Source organism: Poecilia mexicana, unplaced genomic scaffold (assembly GCF_051168715.1).
Source record: "Poecilia mexicana isolate PSO_F unplaced genomic scaffold, ASM5116871v1 scaffold_6, whole genome shotgun sequence".
Classification (NCBI taxonomy): Eukaryota; Metazoa; Chordata; class Actinopteri; order Cyprinodontiformes; family Poeciliidae; genus Poecilia; species Poecilia mexicana.
This window is the reverse complement of record NW_028263375.1, coordinates 23,944,575-23,961,980: the sequence shown is the minus strand read 5'-3', so window position 1 is coordinate 23,961,980 and position 17,406 is coordinate 23,944,575. Positions and strand designations below refer to the sequence as shown.

Genomic DNA, 17,406 nt, shown 5'->3' with positions numbered 1-17,406 from the left:
ATCGTGCACGGAGATCTCCACTTGCATAAGCAGGACCAGAGGCTCCAGATGGGCTATCATATTCACACCGTTTTAAACTCCAGAGCCCTCCCCATGTTGGCGGACCGGGTGACACTTGGTGCTGCTGCTGCTGCTGCTGTCCCTCTCATACTGTCTCATTTCAGAGAATCCATCGGGATGCTTTTTTTTTCTTTTTTGCTGATTACAATTTTCCAAATTGTTTTGCGGTTTCTTTACAGGGCCTTGCTTTAAAATCATCTGGTTTACAGTCCCTTGCAAAAGTATTTATATCCATGTATTGTCAAGATACTTCCAAAAAGCAGGAATTATCTTCAGCTTGTTTGACAAACACAAGCTAAAAAATAAAAATCATGAAAAATTAATAAAATCCTGCATGGCTTTTTAAAACGTCATTACAGTTTTTTTTTTCTTTTTCCTATTGAAATTTGCAAAATAGCTCAAGCTCAGTCAAATTAGATGGAGAGCCTCTGTAAACATTAATGTTGAAATTTATAGACTCTTGTTAGCTCTGAACTTTGACTAGGCCATTCTAACATGAGAAAGCACTTTGACCTAAACCATTCCTTCGTACCTATGTTTAGCATTGTTGTTCTGCTGAAAGGTGAACCTTAGACCCAGTTTTATGTTTTGTTTTGTTTGTTTTTTTTTGCAGCCTTTAGCAGGTTTTCTCCTAAAAATACTCTGCTTTTAGCTTCATCAGTCTTCCAATCTACACTTTGGTTTCCCCACCACGTAGTGATTCGCATGTAGACTGAGGCTTGGACTAGACCAGAACACCTTCTTCCACATTACATTATCAAATGGACCAAAATGTAAAAGTTACATGGAAAGTTTTATATTTTATACATGAAAATTAAAATAATCCATATAAATAATAATTACAAGATGGCTAAAAAAAAGGCAAAAGAACCATTTTTCCAAATCAATTTCTTTCCATATAACAACTGCAGGTCGTGTCTGTTAATTTTTGGTTATAATAAGGTTATTCTTTCAGTACCCACAAATTTTCCTCTAGTAAGAGTAACAATGCTTCATAATAAAATTACTGAAGTAAAAATGAAAAGTACAGCGTAGTAAAAATACTCCTAAAAGTATTTTTTTTTTAATGTATGAGTTTTGATCAGTTACTCGGTACTTGAGCAGACTTTTTACCAAACCTCTAAGGCCTGAGATTAAATTCCACAAATTCCCTTTTCTCAAAGTCAAAAAGTGAATTTTCAATCAGCGGCAATCCGATTAGACAACTTCGTGTTGACCTAAAATACAGATGGAAGTTTGTGCCTGTGAATAAAGAAATCAAAAAATGTTTAGGGAGTGTGAAGACTTTTGCAAGGCACTGTATTTCTTACTGAAGGCCCAGGTTGTTTTCAGCCCAGGAACAAAGTCTTGATCCCTGCAAGTCCTTCATTCATGAAGTCAGGAGGTTATTCTTGTCTCACTGGGAACCTCCAGGACTCGGACTGGATCTACTTTGAGTCACAGCGCCCCTTCCCATACCTGTCAAGTTCTGGACTTGAGAATACGTGAAATATTTATCTGTCCGAGGTGGATGGGTGGAGGATGGGGCATGTGGGGTAAGTGTTATCATAAAGCCCTGAAGGCGGTTTTGGGGGGAATTATGGGAAGAAGACTACCTTAAGAAAGGGTGGGAAGAAAACTAGCGACTACCGTAAGAACAGGGGGTGGATTGCGACGTAATTACTCTACTATGGGACATTTATGGGAGAATACTAATAGAGGACAGAGTGGTAAAATACGGTAGTTTCCCAGCCAAAACGGGAGACTTGACAGGTATCCTGATAACCAAACACATACAACTCGTGAAGCAGAATGACGTTGTTTCTCCTCTCTTGCAACTCCTGCTAGATGTGCCCTGGAATTGATAAGGCAAAAGACCCCGAATGCTCGGATAAAGCCAGTGACCATCCTGGACCCAGCCAGTGGAAAGTGCTGGCTTCACTGACACCTGAGTAGTGGGAGTGGATAGTGCCTTCACAAAGCCACAGCCAAAATAACATCCATCCTTAGCTGCACTTTAAGGTCTAGTACTTTGAATGCAGCGACAACCTGCAATACAAGTGGCCTCTGTGTTTCTCACGTAGAGAAGAATACATTCACTGCAAAATGAGATCTTAGATCAGGTGAAGATCCTGAAAAAGGACCAGTGTTGGATTAAAAGTACATTTAAACTTGTCTTTCTTGATTTCAGTTTTTCCCACGCAAAGTGAATGACTCAAGCTTTAGACGATGTGGCCCAGTTATAGACTGTAAACTCCTGTGATCTAATTATAACCAGCTGTTTTCAATTGCAGTCATTTCATAACGCTGTACATAAGACACCACAGTTGTAGGCTAAACAATGACTCCAAGAATAGCTCGGAGGGAGAGGGGGATGCTAATCAGCGCAACAAACGCAAAACGGATGGTTTGAATTAATGTGCAGCAGCTCTATCTCAGAGGATTACATTTCACAGAGATACCAGAGGGGCGTGATTTTTGTCGAACAAAAGGAGGATTTAAAGTCAAATATCAAGTTTCTGGACTCGGTGCCACCTGCTGCTCGTGTGTTAGCATATAGCACGCGGCAAATGTCTGTCTGGGTCATGCAGCCACGACAGATCAAGACTGTATCCACGGAAACGTACAACAACAAACAAGTGCGGACACGTGACTCTAAATTCAGCCCGAACAAATGTGAGGAGTGTAATTGTTTAAAATGCATTCGCCGTGACATTCCTCCGCTTTAGGAAGCGTTCACCGCTGCCATTTGTTTGACACGAGTGTGTTGCTTTCTCTGTCATCGTATTTGTGTAAAGGAAAGCTACGTGGAGGGATTTAGGGTGGACTTTGTGCGGCAGAATGTCCTAATGAAGCCTGAGGGAGGCGTGCCACAACGCTGGCAGGATGAAGGACTGCTGACAGTGAGGAGCCTCCCATCGTTATTAATGGCTCAACCTATGAAGGCAGGAGACCCCCTCAGTGATAAAATACTGCTAAGTCACTCATCTCGCCTGCCATTTTCGTTGGTAAAGATTAACTACTAAAAGTAAAACTGCTTGTTGCAACATCAAGTGGAGACATTTTTGTTGCCTGGTGTTATGGTATTAGCATCATTAATCCGTTATTCTTAAAATTACAGGCATCTTAGACCTCTTGTTTTCATTTTTTCCTCACTACCAGTGTTGGATTTACAAGGATGTGGGTCGCTGGGCGGAAGCAAGTCTTAGGGTCCTATCCACTAAGGAAAAATTATTTATGCAAATTACATGAATAGGCAGTCTGAACATCAGCAGACATGAACTGATGCATTGCAGGTTTAACTGGTCCTCTAGCCAACAATCATCTGTCCATGTTGTTGCCCAAGAAATTAAGTTCATATTCATAAAAATCCTAAAATATTGCAACTCACATGAATTAGATTTATTTAGAATATGTTTGCAAAATGATGAACAAAAAGAAGACAAATCTTTGCCCGACCTACTGCCCCAGTACGCCCGTTCTGAAGTCCGCCCCAGCGTACCGCCTTGTTTTTCAAAACTTTATCATTACAACAACAAGCCTTGATGTATTTTAGTTGAATTTCATTTACTAAACAAACACAAAGTAGTGCATAGTTGCATAGTGCACAACTTTCAAAATGAGTTTATAAAAATCTGGAAGGCAGGGAATGAATTTGTGTATGTTTATGAACGTCAATGAAGAAAAAGTATTATTAATACCAATATCAGAGAAGAGAGGGTTAAAGCAATCCATATCATCCAACTCTCTTCAGTCTAACATGGTAAAACATTCTAACAAACTAAATAAAGAATAATGCTTTAAAATAAACTTGTTATAGCAAAATAGATGAGGCCGAGGTTCACCTCCCAGCAGCAGGTCAACCCCTAAGGATCTATTTTTATCTAAGCGATGCCGTAGTGGCACTGTAGCCTGGTTTAGATGAAAGGTTATTCATTTGCCACAAAGACCTAGTCAAAGTCCAGAACCAAATTTAATTGAAAATCTGTGACCGCAGATGGACATTGCTGTCAACAGTCCTTCCCCGTCCCACCTGATTGAACTGAAACAAAGAATAATCAAAACAATTAGTCTCGACATGCATAGCTATTGGGGATGCTGAGCAAATGAAAAGTGAATCACTCAACAATATTGCACAACTTCTGGAAAATAAAATCTGAATAAATGACTGTTAAGCATTGCAGTTTTCATAACAAAATATGAAAAAAAATACACAGTATAAATACTTTTGCAAGGCTACACAGTATTATTTATTAGCACAGCATTATTAATTATTCCATCTTTTGAAGCTCGTCTTTGTCTAAATATACTCAGGATGGGTTTCCTTTCAGAGCCATGACAGACGTGAGGTAATCACAGTAGCTGCTTGTGTCAGCAGCTCCTCTTGGCTCTCATGTCTTCCTGAACCCTAGGCCAACTATTTGAACTGAGTGCATGCATGTCTGTGTCTGCGTGGACTTGGTAAGTGAATACAGGTGCATATCATGTTTGAGTGTGAAAGACTCTAATAAATTGTCAGAGAAGTTTTTAGATGGTCAATAGTAGCACTCAAAAACATTTTGAGTGCTACTTAAAATGTTTTTGGGTAATCCACTCTGCTCAAATTAAAATAAAGAAATAGTGTCTCTGTGTGTGTGAGTGACGACAATGTCAACACTTTCTGTTCAGTCTTTATGACAATCAGAGAACAAATAATTGTTAGCATTTCAGTCCATATTGCTTTTACGTAGCAAATTTCAGATACATTTTTTTTATAATTGCCACCCATTAAAACAATGTTTCAAGCTAAAATTGGGCTAAAATACATCAGGTTTGTTAAAGGTTATACATTTTTGAAATTGTTGAAATGGTGCACAACAGAGTCAATTAAAATACACATTGCTTAATTACTCATTTTCAACTTTCAATTTTACTGGTTTCTTAGTTGAAAGTTCAATGTCTAAACTGTGCAGACTACTTTATGCACTTTAGGTGTTCCTTTCCTAGAAATAACACAATAGCTTTATAAACTTTAACATTATTGTTCTATACCTTATAAGTTCTTACAGAACTTGTTTTGCAATTTGCAGAACTTTACCAGACCTTTCAGATTACATTCCGAGAATTTATAGGGTTCTGACAAAATACTCTCAGAAATCTTGAAGTTACTGACTTTGGACCTACTGTGTAGCTGCCTGAACTTTCCCTTATTTTTACTCTTTTGGACATTACTAGGTCCTGTAACTTACTGTTTTCTTTCCACGAAGTCACAGGGTGCTTTCATAAAACTTAAGAGTATTTTTCAGAACTTGCAGCTTCAAAAACTTTGCCTGACTTCACAGATTACGTTTCCCAAATTCCTGAGTTGTTATAGATGGTGATGGCTGTAGCAGTCTGTCGTACAGCGAATCCGAAGAAGCCTCTGACTGAAGACAGTCTGCTGTTTTGTGACAGTCTTATGAAAACGATGCTCAGGTTTGTCCACGATGTTGCTCTTTTGATTAAGAGCCCTTATTTGCACAATCATCTTAAGCGCTTCCCCAGAACCAAACCAGACTTCTATATCAGCTTGTTGAGTTTTTTAAGACACAGATGATGTTAGGAAAGATGTAACTCTCCAGATTATACGTCTTGCTGCAAACACTGAAGCATATTCTTCTCTGTCTGCTATTGTAGACAGCCAGTTGTATCTCCTGTCTTAGTCTGTTGTCCAGACCATCACCACCATCTCCACTTCTTCTAGTGCTACCAAGTAAATAAACATTATTATTTTAAAGATCTGTGTTGGAAAGCAATAAAATAATGGGCTACAACACAGTTTTCCAAATAGCGAAAAGACTCGTTTAAATTTTTCATTCTACAAGGATGAAAAATTGCACGTGAGGAGTAGGATCATAATTGGAAACAAATTGCAATTCCAACCTCAATTTCATGTGGACGACATTTTAAGTCAATATGCCACTGATGTAACTCTGTGGGAAGTGAGAAACACTTCCTTCTATACATTAAATGTCTTTTTTAAGAGTTTCAGGTTCTCAAGTCATTATCCTCAGTTGTCAGAAATACTGTGGGAAATTGGGTCTTTTGTAGCCACTGCCTCCTGTATGGATATTACCCAAAGTGGCCAAAAGTCAAGCCGTTTCACGTCTTTTGTGTCGTATAGTGAATCTGTAAGGTGTGTAAGAAGGTACTGGTATCTCAGAAAACATCAGTCTGCAAGACAACATAGATCAAAGAAATATTGGTCCATCTTCGGTCTAAGAGAAGCGGCTGACAGAAACAAAGGTTGCTAGGTGAGTTGGTCTTTTTTGGCACTAAAATAGTGCAAATAGTCAATGAAAGGGTCACCAGTCTGACGGCTGCAACGAAACAGAAATATTAGGTCAGTTTATGACACAGGGTGACCGATAAAGGTTACCGTTTGCAAGTAATCTTTCTCAATGCCCCCACACATAATCCCACCACCTTCCATCCTTGGTTCAAAGATTGATATTTTTCGCAGTGTGGATTAGTGTGGATTTAATGCAACAGTAGACAGAAATGTCACTTCTAATTGTGTGTTGGGTCGCAGTTTCAATTAGAATCTTATCAATCAAGTTTGATTGAGTCAAGTTTGTTTGTAAGGCATATTTCAGCAATGAGGCTGTTGAGAGTGCTTTGCATCATAAAAACACAAAAATGCAAAGTCAAATAAGACACCACGCAGAAAACAAGTAAAAGTTACATTTTGTCATCATTACGCATCAAAGTGTTGGTCAATGTTTCATTTATTATGGTTCAGACTTATGTTAATTACAAAGAATGTATGCTTTTTCTCCCTCCGTGTTGCACAGTTCTGACGAAGTTATGCTATTATTAGCCAGAACGTGGTAGGGCGTCAATGATGCAAACTCGTGAATACTGCATGTTATCCAGACTCATCAGCCTGATCACCTGGCAAAGATCTGAGCACAGCGCAGCTGCCTCTAATTATTAGTGTGAAAGTTTCGGCCCCGGTGAGCCTACGCTATGTTTATACTGTCCTCATTACCCGTACTTCAACTTAGAGCCATCAAAGAAGGTGCTCAAACCGAGGGCTTCCACGAGGGAAAGTGGACACCCCGGCGAAGCTCCTTGCCAGTTCCTGCGTTTTGATAGCCACCAAATTTAGCCCGGTGTCATCTGAAGTTGATGTTCATGTTTTTGCTGATCGGCGATGAGGCATGCAGCAAGACGTGACACCGGATATCTCAGATCCAGAGGGATGGGTTCCTTTGACTTACCTTGGCATGGGCGGGTCTCACTCATAGCTTGGATTATTGTTTCACCCCTTGATCAAACTTTTCCCTTTTTTAGCAGACCGAACTGTCCAGCATTCAGGCGGGGTGCGACTACAGGGGGATCAGTTCACAGGAGGACCACACATGGGTTGTTAATCAAGTGGGACTTCAAAGGTCTCAGGACAATTTTTATTGGTAACTTTGTTTTGCTATCGCTTCACTCTGAGACTCCTCTGACATTAGCATGCAGAGCCTTCTGCCTGAGCTCCTGTTGACTTCCTTAGACATTAAGTGTTTCTGTAGGTAGGTAATCCTATTGAGTAAAACAAGCAGAGATGATCTCAAGCTTCCCCCCCCCCAAGTCTTGAGTCAGTCAGCAGAAAATTCTACATATTTCATTATTGTCTGTCTTCCTGATTACACTGCTCCATTTACTTCCTATTTTTGTTTGTAGTCAGAGTTTTCCAACTCTCATATTGTGTGTATGTGAATTTATAAACAGTACATTTTCTTACATATTTGTTAAAACTGTCACCAAATCCTGACAGAATAACGTGAGACAGATAATCTGTGAAAAAACCCCAGCTCCTCTTCCTCCTCCATGTGGCCCTGCTACAGCGAGTTCCCTGTCATGAATGCTAAAGCTAGTTAGAATGGTCACCAAGGATAACGGATAAACAGTTTGCCTTTAGTGCTAAGATGTGTCTCCACCATTAGCACAGCTGCAGCATGTACACAAGCATGACTGACATTCCCAATTTGATATGTTTGCTTTGAAAGCACACTGAAATGGCGTTTGCTGTAAATTTGGAGCAACCTTGCTGAATTGAACAATGCAGACAACAACTTGCTTGTTAAATTTTATTCTCAGAAATCAGGAAAACACAAGAAGCTCCAGCAGCAGCTGCTGCTGCACATTTCTTGGTAGTTGGGCAGTAAAATGCAGTGAATTTTGCACGGTTTCCTCTGCACGGCCGGTGGGACGTTGACCCCCGCACAAAGTTGCTTCCAGTTTATTTATTGTGGCAACAAAAACAATCCACTGGATGCTGAACAGAAGCGTGTTCAGAAACAAATCTAAGCCTAAAGCTGTTTTTAATCATCAAATGATTAAAACTTTCTGCCTGTACAAATAATTGCAGGAGGTATTTGAAGCAAGCGCAGATTTTTCTCCTCCTGATTATTTATTTTGTAGGAAGTGCCACATTTACACTGGCGCGTACAAGGCCTCGCTTGTTCTGAAGTCTAGTTTACTCAGTGTTAACTCCAGCGTTTTCCATTTTTTGCACTTCACCTGTCATGTACCTACATATTACAGCAAGCCTTTACAATGTCAACAAACGCCTGGACGGCAGCGTCGGGTCGCGCTGGTCCTGGGGGCTTCAGGCTAATGCCCTACGACTGAACATACTGCAAGGAAATCCTTTAGCTTTAAAATAAGCCCTATGAATCCATATAGATCGATTAAAATGAAGAGCTTTTTTTCCCGCTCGGTTTCATAGTGCATGAAATTCTGCTGTTGGGTTTATTTCTGAGGAAACCTGCTGCCTGGTTTTGGTGAAGATAGCAGTATCTGCAGAGTTGTTCACTCAGCTGAAACACAGAATTTTGTCTCGGAGAAAAGGTTCAAATATCGTAAACCTTTCTACATTTTTCTACATGACAACTAAAAGTATCTATTTATTGTCACTGTATGTTATTGGAATGTACAAAGTGGTGCATGATACCAATGTAAAAGCCAGTGTTGTGGTACTCGAAATTGGTCTTGGTCTCAAGACCGGTCTTAAGACCATTTTTTGATGGTCTCGTCTCGGACTCGACCGCATTTGGTCTCGGTTTTGTCTCGGTCTCGGGCGCTGAGGACTCGGCATTTTATTTCAAGACCAGTCGAGACCGCAACTGTGAAAATACCACTAAACGTGCAGCATACTGTCCAGTTTATTTGTTAACATCTTTGTTTTCAGTGGATGCAAAACGCACTGATTAAAATCCAAGCAACTACGTGTTTCTGTTACTCCCTCCTACCCCTCCCCCTCCCTACCTTTCACTCGCACGTGTCGCTCTGAGACATGCGCAGTGGTTTTCTCTCAGCGGCAGAAAATGTTTGTCTAATCATCAGTAATGGAATATCGCTGCATAAATCATAAGAAATCCGATGGCCACAGCTAACTCAGCAGCACTTCGCTTTCACAGACGGTGGAGACGTCTAACATTTTTCGTCACTTAGAAAAGTAGCTCAAAGAAGGTAAGATCCGTTGACGTGATGTTAGAAAAGCTAGCTGTACAGAGACACATAAGCATTGTGATGAAAAAAAGTTGTCACTCACTGCGCTGAATTATTGTGCGGAGGTGTTGACTGACTTGTCGCATATATGGGACAACGGCGCTATGTCCAAAAGTCCGACCGTCAGAGGAGTTGTCAGTTCACCATACGCAGCAAGTTATGACGAAAATAAGTCATTAAATTGTTTTCAATGATAACTATATAGATATACATGTGTTGTCATGGTTTCAAAATGTATTTAAAGCAGGGTCTGGCTGCAGCTGGAGTCAGCTACAACACACGTAAAACTCACTTAACCGCTAAGTCAGGATGCCATACAACTGTTAATAACAAAGTGTATGACGATCTACGTCATAATTCTGTGTTGCTTATGGTAATGACAGCGTATGCATGTCTGAGCTAAGCGTATGACTATCTGACAACGTATGACAGAACACCGTGAGTTTGTGCTAAGCATATGACGATCTGACCTGACAGAACACCGGTTCTTTGTTCTTGTAATGCTCTGTGTACACTGCATCATTATTTTATTTAATTATGTACGTTGATATTTAAATTAACAAGTAACTAAAACACAAGAACGAAAGAGCGCAGAGCATGCACATTGCTCTTTGATTGTTTTTGTTCAAAGTGGCAGCTGTAATGTCTGCCATGGTGTCAGATTACCTGGCTTCATGTACTGGGAAAGAGAGTGAAAACAGTCACGATGAGCACCTTCTGTTTGATTACTTCTTGCTTGTTGCTCCTTGGTCAGTGTTCATAGTTGAGCGTTATTTACCGTCAGGGCATTGCCTCAATTGCTATGTTTAATGGTGCAGACAGTGGTGGTTTCTTAAATGAGCAATATGGGCAAATGTCCAGGGTGTTATGTTTTTAGGGATGGCACGAGACCATCACACATTTTAGCACAGAAATGGAATATTTAATATTGGTAAAATTTATTAAGTATTTAATATCTAGGTGTTTTTATGGGAATATGGATCTTTCAGATTATTTTGAGAAGCAATTTCGATCATATTTTACATTTCATTGTGTCATAGAGCGCGGGCCGCTGCTCTTGGTCTTGACTCGGTTTCGACTTCCCTCGGTCTTGGTCTTGACTTGGTCTCGGACCCTAAAAGTCTTGGTCTTGTCTCGGTTTCGGGTTAGGTGGTCTTGAACACAACACTGGTAAAAGCAATAAAGATGTTCCTTTTGTAGCCTATGGTGGGGGTTTTTCTGGGATTGCCCTGCATTTACCCACTTATTAAAAAAAACAACTGATTTTATTTCTACTCCACAATCACACAGTACTTTGTGTTAGCCTTGTGCTACTCTTCCAAAATCTCAATCAAACACAGCTCTGTCGCAATGCAAATCCATATGAAGTATTACACGTTCTTAGAACTGTCTCCCCTTCGCTTCGTATCAATAATTTAAAGCCCAGCTTGTGTCAGTGTAGATGCAGTATTTTTGTCTTTCACCAGAGCTGTAACTGAATCTATCTCTAAAGTGCAAGCCCTGTGGTGGAACCTTAGAGACTCCTATAAATAAACAGCCAGCGCTCCTTCAACACTCGCCTGTTCGCCACATGGAATGATTAGCTCATGGCAGGAGCTATCTGATCTTACAGTGTGTTGCCGCAACTATTTTCTGTCAGCTATGTACGTTGGTTAACTCACGGAGCGTGTTGAGAATGCAGTCTCTCAGGAATTCAAATGATGCGGTTGGACTGCAGCGTGTTTCGGCCTTTAGTCTCTCTTCCAATGAGTCTCGGTTTATGATCATGTTGGTGAAGTGATTTCCATCTCTTTGCAAGGGAAGCTATAGATCAGTCTGAATGCAGCGGTATAGAAGGTATTTTTAGGGTGGCACAGATGCTGCTGTTGGCGGTGAAAACTTTTTTTTAAATGAGGATGAACTGGAGATTTCGATTTTCTTGCTTCTTAAACATGTATGTTCATCAAGATAACTCAGTGTTTCCTGCAACACCAAATGAACATACAGACAGTCGAACAGTTAGAAGATTAATTTCTCACATAACTATTATTTATTAACCGAGTGTAAAGATATAAAAATTTTTATTGAGCAGTGTGCTTCTGATGGTACAAAAAGGGAGTGGATTATTTTTCCGTTCTGATTTTATTGGGGTTTTTTTTATCAATTCAACAGAAACAGATCCTCAAATTTAAACGGCTTTCAGCAAAATCATTATAGAGGGTTGCAAAAACAGATATTTAAACTTAAATTCGGGGATTCTGAGGTTTTTGGAGTTTTTCTATAAATAATATAGTGTTATATTATATAGTATTGCTATATGATCTAGCAACACTTGACCGTGTGAAGTCAAGCACAAAAATAAAAACCAAACAAACAAAATTATGTGAAAATTGTAAATGAGCTTAGCGTAAGTATTGCAAAAAAATTGTCAAAGTCTAAAGACAAACTATTGGCAAAGTATTTTATCAAGACAACTTAGATTTCAAGAACCTTTGGTTGATTGTAATCACTACTTTCAAAATGTGCATTGACCTCAAGTCATTTTATTCAACTGGATGTCGGACAGTAAGAGTTACAGCTGGTGCTCAAAATGTTTGCTGAGGACAAGAGATGTGGATTAAACTTAATAACAGCATTAGTCAGTGGGGGAATCCAACTGGGTTACTTTAAACTAGAACAAAATACATTCATCCCAGCGAGAGTGTGCTGTGAGAACACAAAACCCAAGTTACATGTTGAGAAGGAGAATCTGATCCATTTTACAAAACAAACTTGGCTAAAATACTGGAAAATGGTGGTAGGAGTCTGTCCTGTAACCGGTGGGCAGCCGGTTCGAACTCTGTTCATCTACGTTGTTGTGTTTTTGGATAAGACAATTCACCCGCCGTGACTGCTGGTGATGTCCAGACTGACCCATCAATAGCAGCGTTTCCTTAACAAACCTTTGTCGCCATTCTGCTTATGTAAAAAAAACAAACAAAAAAAAACACAATATCACAATTGCTGTGTTTTGAAATAAAATTAAAATTGAATAAGCGTGTTCAGGTGGTAAGTCATTAAAAATCCTGGCAGTGACAGATGTGAATACTCACTCGAGATATATTCATAGTTCAACCATGACGCTAAGGTTCGTCATCTGTCAGCCATCACAGGAGACGTCCGCATCATGGAGCAACAAGAACCTTATGCTTGGGAGCCGCTGCGCTTGTGGCAATTTGGGGAAATTGCAGTCTGCTATTTTACAGAAAAGCTATGGATTCAACACTTTCAAATGACACACAACCTTTGGCGAATTGTGAGATGCTGTGAGAGCTCTAGTGGAGCTGACTGCACATCGTCTGAAGAAAATGAAAACTAACCATCATCCTCCTACTGCTTCCTGTCGTCTTCTTCGTCATTTCCGGATGATGATCATGTAAGTCATGTGATGCAAAAAACGTCTTTCCACTGCTGTTTCAATGCGGCCGATAGACCACCTCAACCCATCTCAAAAATGTTTTATCGAGAAACACGAGAATTTCCAAAATTGACGTGTTTCCATTAAACAAATTCATTTTTCCATTTTTAACTCTCCCAGTTCAATGGATAATGAAACCAACACGGCTACTGGGTGAGTGACTGAATGCTCCGGGCTCCTCTGGACTCAATAAAACGCTGCACAAGTAGAGGTCGTTTTTCAAAGAAAGCTTTAAAATGTGTTTTAAAGCACATCTGCAGCATTCAATTGCAGCATTTAAAATTCAAAAACACCACTAATGACAAGAAATCTCTTCAATCTGCTCGGTGTGGGATTAAGCTGTGGGGTGTTGAAAATAGCTCTTATGATGACTCTATCAAAACAGAGAGGCTGCAGCTCAGCCTGCGGTTTTACCTTTCTCTTTTTGTAGCCTCACACTTCGGGATCATGAGGCTCACATTTAATGGCCGTCTTTCACAGAGGCAGCACATCCCACTGAGTGATTTATTGCTGTTTGTCTCGTGAACAGAGTTCGGCATCACTGTTGGGGGTAAATTTATCAGTTTGTCCTTGTATGCCAGTTTGATAGCATGTTTATGCAGATACAGCTCCCAATCTTTCCCTGAACAGTGTTGCACCACAAGCTGTAATATAACTGTCCTAATTAAAACAGTCATCTAGATTATTGCATTTACATATGACCTAAATAGGACAATTATTTTAAAGAGAACATCAGACGTAGAGAGTCTGACACATTGCATGGTACCTCAGTAAATGCCTTTTATTACAGTAGGATAATATTACAATGTAAAAAAAAAAAACTTAATTTATTCAGTGGGAGAAAAGTCTGAAAGGAATTAAAATGTCTGTTTGCTTACCAAATCCCTCGTGCCATAATAACTGTCACTTTTAACATGTTTAAAATAAATTTTTCTGAAGATTAATTTGTTTTTCTTTACTTTTTTTGACTCATCAAGGTTTGTTGGAATTTAAGAAGTTACAACTTTCTGTCATAAATATGTAAATATCTCTAAATCTTGTTTTGGAGGCACGTCCCGTTTCTGTCCTACCACCACAAACATAAACATGTAGAGCAGTGGTCCCCAAACTTTTTCCTGTGAGGGCCACATAACTTTTCCCTTCTCTGGTGGGGGGCCAGAGATTGTTGACAGGGGGTGGGGGGGTTTCTCGATTGATTTTTACCCAGAAAGCACATGGGCAAAACCCATGAGTGAAACGGTCACTGGGACTGACTAGTATATATTCCGTTGAGGGAATGTAACTATAATATATTAATTTCTCATATGTTAACATAAAGGCTCGTTTTGAAGTATAAGCTGCTACTTACAGGCATCACTTCGAAGAACTCGACCTGGAATGCAGCGTTCATAACAGACACGTGTGTTCATCTGCTCTACCACTAGCAAACAACCATACTGATTAAATAACAAAAGTCAAGCAGTTCCCTAAATGTCCAACAGATGGCAGCAATGCGGCCCACAGTTTACAGGACACATTTCCTGCTAAAGAGGAACACATTTCAACCTGGTGGTTGAAGAAAAATCCACATATAAACCGGAAAATACAATAAATAAATAAAAAAATCTGATATAATATAATCTCTGGTATTGTTCAGGGGGCCGGACCAAATGTGGAGGATCCCTGATGTAGAGTTTGCTAAATTCTACTAGCACTTTTACAGTTTCCGTGCTATTTGTGCAGATGGACCTGAGACAGATTATTTTCAGCAACCAAACCTGCAGGCTAGGTTGGTGTAAAACACAGGACATCTGGAAAAATACCTCACATTCTCAGTCAAGTACGGTGGAGGGTCTGTGATGCTGTGGGCCTGTTTCTCAGGCGAAGGTCATGGGAAATTTGCTAGAGTGTGTTGCATCATGAACATTTAGAAATACCAGAACAGCTCAAGCAAAAATCTGGGGAAGGAAAACTGAAAATGGGTCATAATTGGGTCCTTTTAACAGAATAATGCTCTAAAGCACAGACACTAAACAAAGACCTGAATTTAAAAAAAAGAGCTGCAGGAGAAAACCCAGGACTACTGTCAGGGGAATTATTATGAAATGTTAAAGCAAAAGGCTGAAATGCAAAGTATTGACAATAGTATCAAATTATGCCACTCTAATAAAAGACTAACATTTTTTACACATCTTTGACAGGGGTGCCTATAAAAGGAACTAGCAATATATTTTCCCTGTCATTGACATCCTAAGATTCAGCAATCTCGGCAGAACAGAAAACAAAAGCAAGGCACTTTGTGCTGCATCATAACGCATGCCACGTTGCAGTGAAAACTCAGGGCATGGCACGATTTATAAAAAGCAAAACAGAACAACGTTTACTAAGGAGACAGGTGAAGTCTTCTGATATGAAACAAATGTAACTCGATGTCCATCACTGCGTCCTTCTAAGTGCGTCTATCTTTAACCAATGTTTCGAATCAAAAACTTTAGGAGGCTGATTGTTGCTGCAGATTTTTTTTTGCAGCATATCCAGTCTTCAAACCAACCTCTCGTTTTTTTTTTTCATAATAATATATTACGAAACAGAAAACACGAACATGAGCCTAACCATGGAGCGACACATGTCTGCCATCAGAAGCTGTCCGTGGTGACGCTGGTGACCTGCGGCTGCACTCTGTTCCTGCCACAGCTGAAGAGCCAGGCTGCCCTCCTGTGGCCGTAGCGTTTGGACAGCAGCACATAGAGCACCGGGTTGATGCTGGGGTGCAGGTACTGCAGCATGGTGCAAATGAAGTAGAACGTCTCCCAGGCCCGTCCGTGGCGGTACAGTCCCAGGTACACGCACAGCTCCAGCACATATCCAGGCAGCCAGCATACGGAGAAAGTGGCAGCAGCCAAAAACACCAAGACAGAGGCTCTACGGGTGTTCCTGGCACTGGACACCGACATTACGGGGCTCTTGTGGAGAAAGAGCGCCAGGCGAACGTAGTTGAAGGCGATGACCAGCATTGGAATAAAGTAATAAAGCACGAACTGGCTTAGGACCACTTGGTAGTGGTGCTCATGAATGGTTGGAAGACAGAAGCTGAAGTTTGCCAGGCTCGGGTTCAGACTTTCCTTGGTGGCAAACATTCGCAGAGGCAGGCTGATGAAGAAACTCAGGGCCCAGACCAAGACAAACATGAGGATGACCAGGTCCATGGTGGGAGGCTGGTACGGGTTGGTGATGATCATGGCTCGAGTCATGGAAACGGCGCACAGCGAGTACGTGCTCGCCGCCAGGCTGAACGCCAGCAGGAACTGGTAGACCTTGCAGGAGATGTCGCCCAGAGGCCAAGAGTGACTTACAGCGGAGTGCAGAGTGAAGGGGATGAGGAGGAGGGTCAGGAAATCAGCCAGAGTCATGCTGAGAAGAAGGATGTCCAGGCGATTCTTACGCAGAGCGTTTTTCTTGGCAAACAAGGAGAAAGCCAGCAGGTTGGCACAGAAGCCAATGCCCAGGATCACTCCGCAGACACAGGCGAAGATCACCCCATACGTGTTGGGAACGGCCATGTTAGCACTTGTTTTCACCTGAAAAAAAAAAAAAAAAATCTCATTTTACTAACAAACTTTTACGTTTTGTTTCTCAAGCTTTATTTTATGTTCTTCCTCTAAACAAACCAGCGCGTTGCAGAAGTCTCCGTACGTTTTAGAGCTTTTCACACACGTTGTTACATCACAACCAGAAACTTTTAGGTATTTTTTGTGCATTTGTTTGTTTTTAAAAGACAATAATATAGCTGAGAAGTTTCAGTCTGGGTTTAAAGTTGCTCATAGCACTGAATCTGCCTTGCTCCGAGTGTATAATGATCTCCTCTTAACAGTTCATTCAGGCAACATTGCAGTTTTATTACTTCTAGATTTGATCTCTGCATTTGACACTAGATCATCAGATTCTCTTACACAGATTAAAACACTGTGTTGGCCTGCGAGGCTCAGTATTCGAATGGTTCAAATCTTACTTAGAAAACAGAACCTTTTCTGTTCATCTGGACCAATCTTGTTCTGGGGCTAAACTTTTAAAGTATGGTGTTCCCCAAGGGTCAATTTTAGGGCCCATTTTGTTTATCTTGTATTTACTGCCTCTTGGTAAGATTTTCCAAAAATTTAATATTTCCTCTCATTGCTTTGCAGATGACATCCAGATTTATTTGCCCCTTAAATTGCAAAATGGTACAAATGATTCTCTTCAGCTGTTGCTAAACTGCTTAGCTGAAGTTAAATTATGGATGGAAAAAAAAACTTTCTTCACCTCAATGAAAGCAAAACTCAAGTTCTATTATTTGGTCAGAAACTTCAGACTACAAATCCAGATCAGATTCTTGGTTCTTTAGCTCGGTCTTATCAGACCTCTGCTAGGAATCTTGGTTTCACTTTTGACAA

General features: G+C 40.4%; 1 protein-coding gene across 1 annotated transcript; it reads right to left on the bottom strand.

Moving 5' to 3' along the window:
- Positions 1–15,612: 15,612 nt before the first annotated feature.
- Positions 15,613–16,771, bottom strand: LOC106928871 (galanin receptor 2a). Its single transcript, XM_015005431.2, has one exon. The coding sequence runs from the start codon at positions 16,534–16,536 to the stop codon at positions 15,613–15,615; it is 924 nt and encodes a 307-aa protein (XP_014860917.1). The 5' UTR covers positions 16,537–16,771.
- Between the last annotated feature and the right edge of the window lie 635 nt (positions 16,772–17,406).

Coding starts and splice junctions, on each gene's coding strand:
- LOC106928871 (XM_015005431.2), bottom strand. CDS start 16,536: ATGGCCGTTCCCAACACGTATGGGGTGATCTTCGCCTGTGTCTGCGGA.